The sequence below is a fragment of the Sturnus vulgaris genome, chromosome 19, assembly GCF_052056855.1.
Source record: "Sturnus vulgaris isolate bStuVul1 chromosome 19, bStuVul1.hap1, whole genome shotgun sequence".
Classification (NCBI taxonomy): domain Eukaryota; kingdom Metazoa; phylum Chordata; class Aves; order Passeriformes; family Sturnidae; genus Sturnus; species Sturnus vulgaris.
Genome location: NC_142261.1, coordinates 10671892 through 10688150, shown reverse-complemented (window position 1 = coordinate 10688150; position 16259 = coordinate 10671892). Strand labels below are relative to the sequence as shown.

The following is a 16259-nucleotide window of genomic DNA, read 5'->3' as shown; positions in this document are numbered from 1 at the left end:
TGAGAGTAAATACAGAGGAATAATTAAAGAGGAATTACTAAGTAGATCTTCGGGACTAAAACCCTTCACTTAGTGCAAGCAAGACTCTTAGACCCCAGGATAATTATTTGCATACCAAGAACTACAAATCCAGCCTACATGGAAGGTGAGAATGAGCCATGTTCTGTAAAATGTATCCAGGGTGAGTGTTTATAGAGAAAACTGGAGGAACCTCCCAGGTGCTGGGCAGTGTCAGGGACCAGTGGGGAATGCCATCCTGCAAATCATTCAACAAGTCAGACAAGATGAGAATCCACAGGGTTAATGCAGAGAACTGGAATCTCCTTGCAGCTGTTAAACTTTAATTTCTGCATTTAAAACAAAGCAGAGCTATATCAAAAACAACCAAGCCATTTCCACTAGGATAGCATGATTTTAGATCAGGTCGTTTATAACTGAGAATGTTTGGTATTTTGGTAGTTAATTAAGGATTTATAGCCTGTCAGTGATCCCATACTGACATGTTTGTGCCAAGCCATTCCCAAATCTGTTTCTTTGTTATTCTCATTGCAAAGCCAGGAGCTTCCAAGGTGCTGTTATTTCTCATAGTTCCTGCTGGTGCTTCCTTGCAGCAAAGGAGAGTGTTTAAAGCTGGTGTCCCTTCTTTGGCAGCTCAGCTTTGCTCTTTCTCACATGATTTAGTGTGGTGTTGGCAGGTTTGTACAGGCCCAGCTTGATGAAAGCTGAGCTGAGTCAAAGTCCCCATCCATGTCCTGGCACTGTTGGGATTCTGTCTTGGGCAGCCACAAAAGGATGTCTGGCCATTCTGAGCTGGCTCCTGGGGCTTAGGTTTGCTGGTTTTTTGGGGATGGGGGGCGGGGCAGTGGATTTTAGTAGTGCCAGCATCATCTTTCCATATTTTCTGTCTTGATCCTGAGACGTTTTCTCTCCTGGAGGCAGCTGAGTAGGGGTTTGTGTGAGGCTGTGGTGGCAAACAGGGCTGGAGCTGCACCTGGCAGGTTGGCTGTGGCAGTCACTCAGGAGCTACTTGTGGTGGTTACTGGGTGGAAGATGCCATCTGTGTGGAGATGAAGGTCTCGATGACGTTGTGAGTGGATGGCAGGAGCTGGCTGTGGCTGTTGGTGGAGTCAGAGCTTTGGTACAGCACCAGGCTGCTGGAGGACACTGCCAAAGGTACAGGCAGAGGTCAATTGCAGATTCTCCTCAGTCCCCTTATTGTGCATGTACACCCCCCATTTCCAGCATGGCTGTACTGTCCTGACTTGGGGGCATAACTGCTTTTGTCTGTGTGTTTTGTGTGCTGCTAAATACCTGGCTTGGGGCCACGGCCAGCCTGAAAACATTGAGGGCAGCAATCTCCAGAGAGTTCAGTTCTAAGAATTCTAGTTGATGTCCTAGTTCTCCTCTTAGAACTGGGAAGACCCAATTGGAATCTTCATGAGGGAGTCTTGGGCTTCTCAGCCCTGAAAACTGCCCACAGGACTGGGTACTCATTGACACTGATTTTGTTGATATTTTTCAAGGTATTTTCCTTTCTAGATTCTGAAGGGGCCATTTTCCAGTCTGGCCTTACATGGATTCTGCTCTGAATCTTTTCCTTGTATTGGCTTTTCCCCAGGATACTGGCAGAGCCAACTTAGGGAATTGTGAGCCCCATTTACCATTTTCTAGCTGGATTTTACAGTTGGCAAGAAAAACTAGGCAGCATGTGGCTTAAGAGCCACAATAGTAGCTGCTGCTCTTACCAGCAGGGCTCGAGGTGAGGCGTGGGCCTGGCTGAAGGTGCTGGATGGTTGTGTCTTGGTTCTGTAGATGAATTGTTGGTGCCTGTGACACTGGTGTGTGCATCCCAGACTCGGTGTGAGTCTCTGAGTCAGGTGTGAATGCCTGGAGAAAAGAGAGTTATTAGTGCCTGGCTTCTACATCCATTCTGACAGTTGGGAGAGAAGCATTGAGCAGGTGCAGTTTCTGGGGAGATTAAATCCTCCTTGATGATGCAGTGAAGAATCTGCTCTAGTCCCTCCAGTACTGCAGCTGGTTCCAGCAGGGCCAGAGATAAGAAAGATGTTTCTGCTGGGATGGCACAGACACACCCAAAAACCCTTTGACATGCAAGGAGCTGCCTGCAGCCTGGTGCAGCTCTCGGAGGGGGAACAAAGGCTAAATAAAGACTGGTACCTGTTTAGTTGGTGTCAGGTTGGTCAGGGCACTGAGATTGGCTGTGTCTGTTATCACCATGGTTTGTGGTAAGAGGCCTGTGTGTGTGTATTGAGTCACTTCAGATTTGGGGCCGTAGAGAGCTGTACGTGAAAGAAAACAACATTATGTGGATGCTGGAGCTTTGGCTGAGTTCTCATGCGATGGGACCTGCTGTCTGTCTGCAAAATGCTGGGAGTAGAGGGGCAGGGAGATAAATGCAATAGAAAAATAATTTCATAATTAGAGTGACAATAACAGAGGAAGAAAACAGAGTGCTGTAAGCTCAAGGACCCAACAAATGCTCCAGGATATTTATTTAGTTAAACAAACGTGGTCACGTTCTTACTGTGAGGGTTCTGTATCTGCGCCATGGTAGCCATGAAGGGGCTCTGGTTGATGTGGCTCTGGACTTGCTGCATGAGGGGCTGCTGGTAGGATGAATGCAGTTGCTGGGAGAACTGGACAGGCTGCAGGGTAGTGAGGCTGCTCCCCATGCTGTTTATTACAGGAACACTTTGGGGCTGGGTTGAGGCCAGGCCTGGAAAACAAGGACTGATGCCAGTGGTGTCCCACACTGTGGGAGGAGTGTGGCTGCTCTGCAAGAGGGGCATCTGAAACAGCCTTTGTGGCAGCCTGTCACTGCAGGGTGATTTCAGAGTCTGCTTTTCAGGTGTTCCCTTGGTTCTCTTTGATTAAGACTAGATTTCATGCCTGTGAGAGCGAAGTGGAAATGTCCAAAAACAGCATAAACCCACCTCTGGTTTCCAGTGTTTGTTCCTATCTACATCCTTGTGTACCAGTATAGCCCCTTTTCCAGTTTAGTGATCACTAGGGAGGCCTTGCTCAAAAATAAATTCAGAGCACCACCTCAGTGCCCAGTTAATTTACTCCTTTTTTTTTTTTTTTTAATGAAGCTGTTGGCAACAGAGACAACTAGGCTGTAGCTGTCCAGCCGTGTGGAATGCAGTTTCAACTCCTTTTGCTAGGGCTGCCAAACTAAGGAATTTGAATGAGTGAGAGAGGCAGAAGGTTTCACACCTTACTGCCCATTTCCCACAACTGTCCAGACCCTAGTCCTGTAAATCAGCAGGTCTCTCCAGCACTCCAGTTTCATTTTTTTTTTCATTTGCACAGAATTCAAATCCATATCATAATCTTGGGAAGAAATGGAAATTAGTTCACAGCTGTCACTATGGAACAAAACAAGGCCTCTTTCTTCCTGGGAAGAAAATGTAATATATATAATGTAATATACATTTTATTTTACTTTCTCTAATGAGATGCACTTTGGCAGTAGACTAGTCTTGGAATGAAAAGAAATCTCATAAAAGTCCAGAAAAGCTGTCAAGTGAAAAATATAAAAAAATAGTAATTACTGCTGTGGATTCCAAAGGCATATGCTGCTCTTTGCAGGAAGTGGAACAGGATGTTTTGTCTTCCAAGCACTATGAACATGCTTCAATTCTCATCATTTTAAGATAGTATTATATTTATATTTGGAAAGATGAAGAGCAGCAAACCAAAACATTGGCATAGGAATAGATTGTAAAAATCCCTTACTCTTAAAACGTGGTTTTTGTGTGTAACTTAATTCTAATGTGAATGAGGAACATCTGTCCTTAATCCCACTGGTATTTGCCAACAGTGCTGCTAATCTTTGCTGACAATTTCCTCAGGTTCGTATCACTGCCAGCTTAGTGATAAGGCTTTGAAAATGGGGCAGGTGATTGTGCCGAGGAGAGGCAGCTCTTGCTGTGGAATCAGGCACTGCAGGCACTACTCACCGATCACCAGCGTGGAGGCTCCGGTGTTGGTGAAGGCGGGTGCCAGGGACGGGGTCTCGCCGGCCCCAATTGCCATGACCCCCGGCAGGGATGCCATGATCAGGTTCTGGGTCTGCTGGCTCAGCGTGTGTGGGCTTTGCTCTAGGCTGTGCAGGGCAGTCAGGGTGCTGACAGGAGGGAGAGTTCCTCCAGGAGCTGATACCTGTGGGAGAGGAGAACTCTGAACCTGCAGCAGGCAAGTCCCAAAGCTGTGATAAACACCTTTCTTTCCTGCTCTTCCCCCTTGCTAACTGGGAAGGCTTCACATATTCTTGTCTGCAGTGTCTGTGTGCTCACTGATTAACTAGCACAGGTCAGCTGTTGACATACTAAGTGTAAATCCCTGCTGGTTTTGTTCTTTGACGTTTAAGAAATCATAAGAATGAGATGAAGCCCACTGCATTATGTATAGGGAAAGATCATCTTTTGTTTCATAGCTGAGGACAGAAGATGAAGCTAAGAGAAATTAAGAGGCTCGGTAACTCTACACAGTAATTCTAGTAGCAGAGTTCAGCATGAAATCCTCATGAAATCATGAAAGAGGAATTCCTCTTTCCTTTAGAGACTTGTACTCATAGTATTGTGGAAGAGTAAAAAAGCATTCTAATGATTTGGCTGATAGAGAAAGTAAAATGCCTTATATTACACTTCTTTTCTCTCCCTTCAGACAAAAAGCTGTAAGGAATCTTAAGTAAAAATAAGCACCAAGAGGTTAAACAATAGGACAAACCACCTTGATACTGGTTTTAGAAGACAGACATAGAAGATTTTCAGGACCTCATGAAAGACTTATTTTTTTCAGCAAGAAACCAGAAAGACTGCAAAGTGAGTGACTGATGAGATTTAAATCATACTTATTTTTAGCAACCTTAACTTTGCCTCTGGCGAGCCTGTGCTAATGCAAACTTCTGCTGACTGTTTCTCTGAAAGCAAAGGAACATGTGCAGACTGAAAATGATCAGTCATGTACTTCTGACGCTTCTTTGTTAATGATGGGGGGAAAGGTCTGGTCAGATCTCAGAAGGAAATTGGCTTTGACCAGGCAATCTAATTATCCAGTATATATCTGCATCCAGGCTGTTTAGCTTCATTTTTACAGGTAAGATAGATGTAAGTATGGGTCAGTGTTCTAGTAATCCTACTGGTCTGATCAACTCTCTTGAGATGGGTAGAGTCCAGGTAAGAGTTAGAGATGAGAATCTCTCTGTGCAAAGGAGAAGAGAATAGGGTTTCCTGGGAGGAAGGAAATCTCGTCATACCTTGAGTGCTGTGTTTCCAGAACAGACTGTTTTAATTGATCATAAGGAAATGTCTTCTTGCTTTCATGCTCTAATACCTGTCCCCACCACAGTCTGTCTCTGGATTATTGATCTTACATGGTCAGTGCAGTGACTAATATATTGTTACATAATGTGTTATGTAACAGTATGTTACATATGACTATGTAACATAAGAAGGTGGATTTAACTACGTTCTAGAAAAAATACCCATTAATAGTTCATATTATGACCACAGGCAAATGGCCTGACACTTTCTAGTCAGCAGAACCAGAGTATCCATCACTTACCAGCTTAGTGTCTGTGCTTAGCAGGTTCTGGCTGGGCTCCAGTCCAGGGGGAGAAACCTGATGCAGGATGGTTTGTGTGGTCACCATGGAGCTGTTCCCGTGGTGGTTGCTGCTGGAGGACTCTGCCTCGCTGGCTGGCTGCTGGTTGTACCTCACTCCTGAATCACAACAGGAGGGAAACTGCTTGTCACAAGTGAGAAACTGAGAAACTTAGGCAGGCACTAAGTTCAGTTTCCTTTGCAGGCACTTGCCACCAGATTTTTGGGCAGATACTTAATGGTCGGTAGGGGAGCCAGAAGAACAGGCACTCCCTCACACCCTGCCCTGACTTTCCCCTGTAATTTGGTGTAACTGCTTCCTCAAACACTGACTGGCTGTGAGTGCTGCAGGGAGCAGGAAACCACCCCTCTGGATGTGGCTGTAGAGAGGACTCTCAGTGAGATCATCTCTTCCCAGAGTAAGAGCAACCCCCAGCTCTGGCCTGTGAAGCTGAAAAAGCTGTGCTCTTTTTGGATGGAGAATGACTTTTCCTCACGCCTGAAAACTCTGTCACAGAGTCTGATGGGGCTGGCATTGAAGGGAGTAAGGGGGACACATGACTGAAAGGGCATGGAACTGTCTTCTGGCAGGCAGTGATGACTCCTGGAACAGAAAGTTGGGGTTGATGCCTGTCAGCTCAGTAGGTGTAGTACTCCTCACAGTAAGTGAGAAGCTTTGGCTGTGGGTTTTGTTACTGAATTTTATCTCCTTTGACATTCTAGCCACTCTCCTCAACCAGAAACATGGTCTCTTTGTCACCTTTGTTCTTCCCTTGTAACAAATCTGCTTTTTCTATATGTATATTAATTTCCTAAAGGGCTGAACCTGGGAGACAGTTTGGGTGACTGAGTTTGGGGAGGTTCACCCTTCTTTCAGATCTCCCTCTGGTTGTTTCTTACCGTGAACTTTGCTGGGTGAGAGAGCAGGTGGTGGCTGGAGGGAGGAGGAGCTGTGGGGGGTTAGGGGAGGGGCAGAGCTGGGCTGGGGTCCACTGAAGGTGTCCATGGCCAGCTTGTGCCGAAAAGCCTCCTCCTTCCTGCGATTGGCAAACCAGTTGTAAACTCTGACCTCTGTCACCAGGTTTGAGCCCAGTCCCTGGGCCTGAGATGGGGAAACACCTCTCTGAATACACTCTGCCCTGTTGGGAAAAACACAAGAAGAGCTTTGCTGAGCAGGGCTTAGAGACACAAATTTAGTGCACAGCCCCAAAGTGGCTGTGGTCTGGCACACTGTGTGGAAGGGTCCTGCAAGACCTGAGGCATTTCTTATGCTCTGTGGACAAGGAATGGTCAGTTGTGACATTTAATTCCAGCGTGGCTGGTGTCAGTGGTGCCACTCAGTGCTGTACCTTTGGCCTGCCTTCCAGCAAACACCAAGAATGCAGAGGGACCCTGCTGTGCCCCTCTTCCTCAAAGACATACACCCACCCTTACCTGTTGCACTCTTCTACCAGTGCCTCCCTCTCTTCTTTGCTGGGGTTTTTCTGCCTCTCGTAGGCTTGGAACAGGATCTGCTGTGAGGCAGGACCCCACTTAAAGCGGTTTCTTCTTCCCTTCTTGGTGGGCAGATCATCTCCCATGGGCTCGTCTGTCAGTATACCCTGGCCAGCGTGGGTGAATTCTGCAGGCACAAAGGGAAAAGGGAAGTTTTTTCCTTGAAAACAATAGGGAGTAAGGACAAGCAAGGGAGAGCAGAAGCCTTTATGAAACTGAGACAGGAGAGCAGTGGTTGCCATACTTACGCTGGGCCACCTCTCGCTGCTTCCGGACATACCACGTGTACAGGGCTGCTCGTTTTTGGGTCTTCATGGGAGTGCCCTTGTTGAGGTGTTGGGAGAGGTGGGATTGGTTCAGACCTGTGGTGTCCACCACCTCACGCTGAGGGATGTTGTGCTGCTGGAGGTAAGATTTTACCATCTTTGCTACTCGCCAGGGATCCTCTCTGGAAGGAACAGAAAATATTTCTCAGGGGAGAGAGATCAAACACCTGCTCTCAGCAGACCTGGATTTCAAGGAAGTGCAGTAATAGCTCCTGAGGGGCACTTGTCAGTCATCACCATCATGTTTGGTGAGGCCAGAGTGCTCATTGGCTGCAGGGGAAAAAGCTGTTCCTCTGTGTGCTGCCTTGCTCAGTTTTGACTCTGTGTGCAGGGTAAAACTGCATGACATTGGAAATAAAGTGCAAAAGATGTAGCACTGGCTTCCTTTGAACTGCTGTCTGTACACACTTAGGTCTGCCTTTAGGAAGAGACTTTGCTTACCAGGGGAATTTCCCAATACACAGAGGCAACCTCTCTCTTTTTTTTCCCCTACATAACTTTTCTTCTCTATCCCCCTCTCATTAAAGCAGATGGGGCAGATGTACTGAGTTTTCCAAGACAGATTGATTGTGATACTGGACTGAACTTGACTCGTGCCCTGATTCTGGTCCAGGCTGGGTTGTCTTGCAATGATCCAGCAAATGGAAACAAGCTGTCATTATATTGTGGCATGACAGCTCTGTATGTATGTATATGTATATGACAAATCATCCAGAATTATGTTCTTACACATCTGCTACGTGTTACTCAAACACATTGGTTCACACCTAGAACTACTCAGAGCTTCTAAATTCAATATAAAACTACTGGCAAACCACTAATCCCTCTTATTGCTCTTCTCCTTTGGGTAACAGCTGAGGGAATAGAACTATTTAAGACCTGCTCACAAAATTTGATGAACAGTTTGGGATTTTACAATTTATGTGATCCTTTGGGTTATATGATCTTCAGTTAGAATAGCTATTAAGGTTCCTAAGGAAAATAGAGAAAACATGACTGTGTCTTTATGTGCATTGATTTCATCACAGCTGAAAGTCATAGTAGAAATAAAGATGTGAAACCCATCAGTCTAAATCCAAACAGTGCCAGAGCACCTTTACAGAATAGCTCCTGGCTCACTTTGAACAAGAGCATCCTTCTGTGTGAAATGTCTGGAGGAAGTGGTTTGCTGTGCTGTAGGAAGACACTGGTGTCATATGCAACACCAACATCAAAGGAGCAGTGGGGAGAAAAAAGGTACCTGGGAAGGTGCAGAAACTGTCACAAGAGCACACATGTCTGAGCAACAGGCACCAACTGTGCTGTTCATGGCTTTGTTGACTCAGGAGGTTGCTGGAGGCTGCACAGTGATAAGGAGGACAAAGTCCACACCTGTTCTCTCAGTACAAACACCCTTATCTCTGTTCCCCTGCAGCCCCTCTCCCAGGGGCTGAGTAGTCCAAGGAGCAAGCTGCACAGCAGTTAAAGTGTGACACAAACGGTGTCAGTTACAGCTTTTTGAAGAACCTGCTTAAAATAGAACATAGAATAGAGAACATTTGTGTCTTTTTTACATGGGAGCACTTGCCAGAGAGGCTTCTGATTTTGAGCATCCTCCCTTAACTATCTTTGTCTTTCAAAAGCCTCAAATTGAGCTGAATTTAAGAAAGCTTTTCTTTCCTCATGGTTTTGTCGTTGTTTTTGGTTTTGTTTTCTCCTGCTGCCTAAACCAGTCTCCTGCCTTTGTACTTGTGATAGTCTGGCCAGCACCTGCACCCTGTGTTCATTGTCCAAGTCTCTGTATAGAGGAGAAGAGACTGACTGGGAAGCTGGCCTCTTCAGTTGGAATTGTGCCTCAGATGGGAAGAGGAAAGACTCTGGAAGTCTCTATTAGTTCCTTTCTGCACCCCAGTCGAGTCAGTTTTGTCTCCCCTGTTGAGATCCTCACTTTGTGGCAGGAATAAACCACTAAGTTCTGTGAGTCTCTTCTCACAGTGGTTTTTGTCTTCTTTTGATACAGTACGAGCTTTGTGATGCAAAATAGTGCAGGGAATCTTAGTACAGTGTGATTTCCTAGGACAGCTGTATTAAATCCTGGCTTCTCTGTACATTGTCAAAGGGCAGTTCTCCAAAACCAGTGCAGCAAGTCCTTTAGGCCCAAGGCCACACCACAGTCCCAGTGGTGACAGCCTGGCCAGATGACCCCTTGCTCAAATGCACAGTTCCAACTGCAGAGCCTCCATCACAGACATCAAAAGTTGAAATCTTTTCTCTTTTACTGGCTATAAGACTATCATTGACTGTCAGAGGGGAGGATTTCACTCTAAACTGACATCTGCTTGTTGTTACAGTCAAATCTCACTTGTTTCAGTGAGTCAGAACTGTACAAATGCTCTCCTTCCCTATCTCCAATACTGTTTTCTGCCTTTTAGTTTCCCTTTCTCCTCAGATGCAAACTGTCTCCCCAAGGTCTTGTTCTCCAGGATCTAATCTGTCTCCTAGTTGGTGTCACACAGGTGGCTTTTACTTCCCTCTTCTGAAGTCTTATTCTCCTGCTCTCAGTTGCTTATTGCTGTGTGGTCATAGCCCTTCTCCATGGCTCATCCCCACCACAGGGGCCAGGGTTCTTTCTCCATGTCAGCTTCCCATTTCCTTAGTTCTGAGGTCGGTTTTTAAGGGCGTTTTCACCTCCCTTTTGTTACCTGAACAATAAGTAACCCAGGTAGTTAGTTATAAACTCAAAGGGAACAAGAGGCTGGTTGATAATTTATAGCAACATCTCAAATTTAAATGGAAAGTAAATATCAAGTTGTTAGCATTAAAGAAAACCCATTCCAGAGAGCTGGAGATGTAACATTCAAGGGACCTTCTCCCTCCTTCACTCTTCCTGACTTTTTATTTTTCCTTTGTTCTTTTCTTTCTTCTGCTCTTCCTCATTCTCTCTCTCTCTCTCCTTCTTTCCTGTTCTGATTGTCAGGTGGGAGAAGCCTTCATTTCCCTGAGGTGGGTTCTGAATCGCTGCTTTGGACCAGACCCTGCTCAGGCAGAGGTTCAGAGTGAAGTGCTCAGGATCCTCCAGCCCTTTCTTCTGGAGCTGCTCCACAGCCCAGAGCACAGCCTGGAGCCGGGCTGGGCTCAGGGAAGGTAAGACCATCCATCCTGGCCGTGCTCCTTTCTGTTGAGCTTGGCCTGGTTTGCCTCATCTTGGTTTATATGTGGAAATGAAAGGGGTGTGGCAGCTTCATCTCCAGATCCCCAACTAGTGCTGTTCTAAGGGGGAAAGACTGGACCTTGTCATTATGTATCTTTGTTCTCTTTTTTCCTCCTGGAAAACATGCTTTTATCCCTGCCTCCAGGGGAAATCTGTTGCTTATCTCAATTTCTCTCTTTCCTAATGGAATTTCACCCCTTGCCCTACAGGTGGATTGCTGTGCCTCTCTCCATTGGATTGATTCCTCTCTCCATTTGCTTTACCTGCAGTACTATGATCCCTTCCCCCAAGGTAGCCTCCTTCTTGCTTTATATTCTGGGAATATCTGGGAGTTTCTCCACACAGCTCTATCACCCTACTGAGTAATTTATTTCTTATCATAGATGCAATTTGTTCTCTGTATGGATTGATATGGAAAGAATGTTTTTATTCAAACTGTAAATCAATGGGAGATCAACGAGACATATGAAAGGACAAAGAGAAATTATGTTAATTCCCCACTAGAGAAACCTTTATCTGAACTGCTTTTAGCATGTTTTCTCTGTAGGGAAGCAATCTAATCAACACCCATGGGTGCACCCAGTCCTGTGGGTGTATCTTCTCTGTTCTACTCAGCTTTGACCAGAGTTTTTCAAACTAGTTTCAGCTTTAGTGGTCCTGTGAAGACATAGTTGGTCTCTTGGTGCTGTCAATTTTTTCTCTTTCCAGCCCCTGGAAAGTCTAATAATGGACACTTTATGTGATCCTACTTTATAAAGCAATGACTTTATAAGCAATGGCTACAGTTACCACAAAGACTTTCCTGTATCAGCTGCCCACAAGTCAATCTCTCTGTTAAAATTTGGTCTGCAGACCAGGAATTATTAAAATTGTTAATAATGCCCAGAGGCTTCTGTCTAAAGGGAGAATTGCCTCCATCTGTTTTCTGCATTTGAAACCCTTGTGTAGATGCTGAAATAGTTTTGTATCGACCTTTTGCTGGGAATCTCTGGGTATGGAGATTCTTGCCTGCCTTTCTTTTATCTATTGCTGGAAATAATTTCTGCCATAGACTATTCTGCCCTGCTTTACAATACTTATAATACTATTTTAACGACATTACTTTTAGGTATCTATTAATGGAAAGGTTTGATCTTAAAACCAAAAAAAGTTTATTAGTAGATAACAACTTCTTAGGGTATTATCAACCCCTGATACTGGTTCAGATGCTTTGAATAGAATTTTAGACACTCTTGATTTGATTAGAAATTTGAAACATGGCATTGCAGGCTTTCTACTGTTTTCATTTTAACTTGCTTAATTTCTATCTATTATAGACCTCCATAGGTGTACTTGTAATTTTTTTCTGAAACTGAGGCTTCTAGTGTCTTCATACTGTCCTCAACAGCAGAAGTGAATTGTTCTGTCCTGTGGTGGGGGAGACTGGTGACAGATCTCTAATGTTTCAGAGTAAAGCCTTTGTCATTAAGAGCAAGTATGAGGTTTAGGAGATCCCTGTCCTTGCCCAGTCTCCTCTGTGCTGCCTCAGGGGTTTAGGTACGTCCTAGAATTTGTCTGTACCTCAGTTTCCGTTTGTGGAAGGGAAATGCTGCTCAGCAGACTGTCTGACTGTTCATCAGAAAGTGTTAATGTCCCAGGTTTGGAAGAGAGGTAAGACTTGTGGTGAGGCTGGTAAGCACAGGAAAGACTGGCAGCAAGATCCTAGAAAGGCAGGAAGGATCAGAAAGCAGAAATGGTGCTGAAGTGAGGGTGACAGGAAGGAATTCCCTCCATCCCTGTGTCTGTTCTTAGATCACAGCAGATGTCACTTCAGTCCTGCTTCACCCACTCATTAGAGAAAAAGGGACAAAACCACGGAGGTCTTCCTCAACTTCCATGGTTTCCTTTCTGGAGAGATTCTTGATAAACCATCAAAAGTTAATGATCAAAAAGCTTATCAGGGTCTTTTCATCTATAAATTTATAAGACAAAAGAGAAATAATAAAGCCATTGGATAATTAGTAACTAGCCAGGGCCCGCCCGGTGCCACTGGGCTCAAACTGCCCCAAGACCTGCACGCAGACTCAGGAGGATGAGAAGGAGACAAGGATGAGGAGAAGAAATAGAGTGGGAGGCAGGGAGAGAATCAGCCAAGGAGACAACAAAATGGAAGGAATAGCAGCAGAAACAATAGTGAAGAGAGAAGGGAGCTAGGTACAAAGAATCTGAAAGATGTAAAGGAAGCAGAGAAAACTTAAAGATGAGACAGAGCTGGAAGTGCAGAAGAAATGAGACATAGTGGGCCAGGAAGAGGAATTAATTACTGGGCACGTTTCCCCACCCAGGTAAGAGCTGATCCAGTGAATTTTCCTCTCTAGGGTTCTGCAGAATCATCAACTCCCAATCTGTCAGGCAGCTTTCTTTTAAGTATTTACAGTGAATGCTAATTCTTGTCATGCTCTTTTCTTAGCTCTGGCCTTTGTGGTGGGATTTGATGTTTGCTTCTGGTGTTACATTTTCTGTTGATTTCCTTTGCATGTGAAAGAGAGTGATCAGAATGCCTGAGAAATTCCCTAGTGGATTTATAGTGAAGATTTTAGGTGCAAGATGTTACTGCACATCTGTCTTCTATCAGCTTGTCATTTCAAATTAGCTCAAAACCAGGCAAGAATCTGTTGTGATAGATGGTAGGATGAGCCTGATCCTTGCTTTGACAAATCTCTTGGGTCTCCCATGGGGATTGTATCCCAGTAAGAATCCCAAATGGGAAACTGAGTGAATGTTTCTCTGAGTCTATTGTGAGGCTTATTAGTTCAGGGAGCTTTCCCTGTTTTTTGATCTCAAAAATGCTTGTGTGCAAAGGCACATTTGTGTGGCAACAAACCCTGTAACTGTTGCTGCATATGTACTTTGTAACTGTGGCTGGTAGAAGCAGTGTGCCTGTCCAGGTTTTAACCTCTGCATGTATTTGGTGTGTGCTTTTTCTAAAGCAAACCCCAGTGAAATTAACAATATCATTCTCCTTCAATACCGCAGGGAAATGTTACAACTTCACCCTGTCATTCATACAAATATAGCACCAGCTCAGGGCGACCAGTTATTTGTTGCTTTGGGTTTTTTTTCCTGATGACTGAAATTGTGAATTGTATTAAAAATTTATGTCCTAAACCCTAACATTCAGTCAAAGAGATGAAAGTTAGACAGGCCTTGGACTATTCTGAAGCCTTGATGCTATAAGCATGTCAATATGTAATCAGGCTCCATAGCTTCCTTCATATATTTTAAGCGAGATAAAAGGAAAATCTGAGCATTTATAAAGCATTTGGGGGTGTTTGGGGGCTGCTAGTCCTGGCATGGATGAAGATTGTCCCTGTGCAGCTAGATCAATTGTGAATACTAGGGACACTGAGGAGAAGGGGAAAGGGAAAGAGAGTTAGAGTGCAAGAAAGCAGCAAAGAGGAGCAGTAAATCTGTCCTTACTGTAATAGTCTTTCCACCACAGCCTTCTGGTGAGCAGCCTCCTCTGGGCTCAAGTTTTCCAGCTCCTTCATTATTGGAGGGGTAAATTCCTCTCCGTCATCTGAGGTTTCATCTTCCGATACCCTGGACTCCCCCATTCCGTTGGGGAGGTTGGGGATGTCGGGACAGGGCTCCCCTTTCTCACTCTGGAGGGCATTGATCGCGCGCTGACTTTCGCTCTGCAGCCCGTAGGGTTCTGCTTCGCTCAGTGCCTTGATCAAGGTCTCCTTGGTCAGCCCCGACTCCAGCAGCGCTTCCAGCAGCTCCACTTGGAGATGAGTCAGCTTCGAGACCATGGTCTTCAGCCTGGTGTCTCTTGGGTTTGAATTTCGGGTTATCCTGCTTCCAGCTTCCCTACACCATGGTCCTGAGGTAACACGCCCGACTGTCAGGAGAGTGGGCACAGCGCAGCCTCCCGCCTTTACACCCCCCCAAAAAAAACAAAATACAAAATTGAGCCACTTCAGACCCCCCACGACTGTCCTGAGCCAGTGCTGATAAAGGGACCCTTGGCTATCTGTTTACATTGGAGCAAATGTAAATTCTCCAAGGTTCATATTTATCTGTGTGCTTTAGCAAGTTACTGAACTTTGGACTTCAGCACTGCCGCAGCAGTTCACAAAGTGCAGAGGGAGAGAAAGCAGGGGGAGGGGGAAAGGGAGGGAAGCAGGAGAGAGAAGGAGAAGAAAATGAAGGGATAAAAAATCTGCAGCGTGGAAAAGTGAGTATGGAAAGAAAACTAGGCAGATGGGGATGGAGAAGCATGGCTTACTTCTGGCCTCATTAGTTTTGGAGAAGGAAGGAGGTGGAGCACCCAAAAGGAAGAGCTGTGCTCGGTTGCCCGTGGTTCAGGACAAGGTGCTGCCATTGGAATATCGCAGAACCTGCTCAGAGCTCGGGCAGTGCTGAAGTGCAGCCAGTGTCAGACCCTGCCAAAGGCTTTGGGCTGAGAGCAAGCCACACTGGCAGCTGCACCGGCCTTTGTGCAACTCCCAGCAGAGGGGAGGCGATCCTTGGCTTCATGTGAACATTCCCAAGCCTCGCAGGGTGTTCTGAAGCTCCAGCTGATTTCTGTGGCAGAGCATCAAGACTTAAGTGACTTTTTCAATTCTGGCTTTGGCTTGCTGGGTACCTTGATGTGCAAATACTAGTAGTACTTCCATTTTACCTTGCTATACTTATTGCTCAACTATGAGCAGGAGCAGTGTTAATAATTTGGGGGATTGCAGGGCTTGCCTCTCTGAGTTTGTGATTCATGTATTTGGTAAAGGATATGCTGAGTCACACTCAAAGTCCCTGCTCTATCACCAACTTTTATCATGCCCTACTGCTTCTGATGAGTGCTCTGGGAAAACTTGTGGTTCCCCTTTATCATCTGACTCCAATCCCTTCTTGATACCAGCCCTGCTCTGAGGTTCTGCTCCCACCTGTTGGGTGATTTCCTAAAACACGATCCCTGGCTTGGCTGGAATTGCTCAATACACTTCTCCAGGAATCTTTATGACTAGATTGTCTTTTCTGGTCTGAAATTATATGAATGAATCTATCTACTTTAAGTGGCTAAATTAGGGAGTAACTTGATGTGCACATGTGGACACGATGCATGAGTGATTCCTTGGAGGATGTAAAGCTGTTGTTGCCGGGGCAGCTGCCTGTGTCTCTACACTCCCATCAAACATGAGCTAAAGGGAGCCTGGTAGGGCTGTCCCCAGGCTGGGCAGTGTCCCAGGACAATGCTGCAGAGGACCTTGGCCCCTATTTTCCCTCGTGGGCACCACTGGCCAAGCTCTCCCAGCTCCTGAGTCAGCAGCTGCAGGACAGATTTCCTGCAGAGGGACCCTCCTCCCTGCAGGCACCGGGCGGGACTCCGTTAACTCTTGCCTTTTATTTCAGATCTGCACCCAGAGCACCACGTCCCCTCCCTGCAGGGCGTTAGCAAAGATTTAATGGCTACGGACGACTTTGTGTGGCTAAAAAGGAGTAAGAATTCCAAGCCCATGTAAAAACATTTATTGCAAGAAATTTTCATGTGAACATGAATGTAAAAAGACAACTTCAGCTTCTAAAGATTTTTTTGGGGGGTCATACTCTTAATAAAGAGTTGTGCTGGTTTTGCACCCGTCA

The 16259-nt window shown here is 45.6% G+C and overlaps 2 protein-coding genes across 7 annotated transcripts in view; one reads left to right on the top strand and one right to left on the bottom strand.

Annotated features, from left to right (window-relative positions):
• C19H12orf43 (chromosome 19 C12orf43 homolog) overlaps nucleotides 1–16259 on the top strand; it is a 21683-nt gene extending 5424 nt beyond the window's left edge. For 3 of the 6 annotated variants that reach the window (XR_015807706.1, XR_015807702.1, XR_015807701.1), the window contains 2 exons: nucleotides 10404–10570; nucleotides 10847–16259. The gene's annotated coding sequence lies outside the window, so the exon portion shown is untranslated. The remainder of the gene's footprint in view (nucleotides 1–10403; nucleotides 10571–10846) is intronic. The other 3 variants (XR_015807704.1, XR_015807703.1, XR_015807705.1) reach the window with 3 other exon arrangements.
• On the bottom strand, nucleotides 73–14431 carry HNF1A (HNF1 homeobox A). Its single transcript, XM_014894647.2, has 10 exons — nucleotides 14097–14431; nucleotides 7370–7569; nucleotides 7062–7248; nucleotides 6528–6766; nucleotides 5590–5747; nucleotides 3984–4185; nucleotides 2546–2737; nucleotides 2179–2300; nucleotides 1746–1887; nucleotides 73–1164 (listed from the first exon to the last, which is right to left on the bottom strand). The coding sequence occupies exons 1-10, from the start codon at nucleotides 14429–14431 to the stop codon at nucleotides 1037–1039; spliced, it is 1905 nt and encodes a 634-aa protein (XP_014750133.1). The 3' UTR covers nucleotides 73–1036.

What these genes read in the sequence shown, in the direction of transcription:
- HNF1A (XM_014894647.2), bottom strand. Translation starts at nt 14,431, where the DNA reads ATGGTCTCGAAGCTGACTCATCTCCAAGTGGAGCTGCTGGAAGCGCTG. An exon ending in CTCACCCAGCAAAGTTCACG is followed by an intron (nt 5,748 to 6,527) that starts GTAAGAAACAAC and finishes GTTGTGATTCAG; the next exon opens with GAGTGAGGTACAACCAGCAG. An exon ending in TAAGCACAGACACTAAGCTG is followed by an intron (nt 4,186 to 5,589) that starts GTAAGTGATGGA and finishes CCTCTCCCACAG; the next exon opens with GTATCAGCTCCTGGAGGAAC.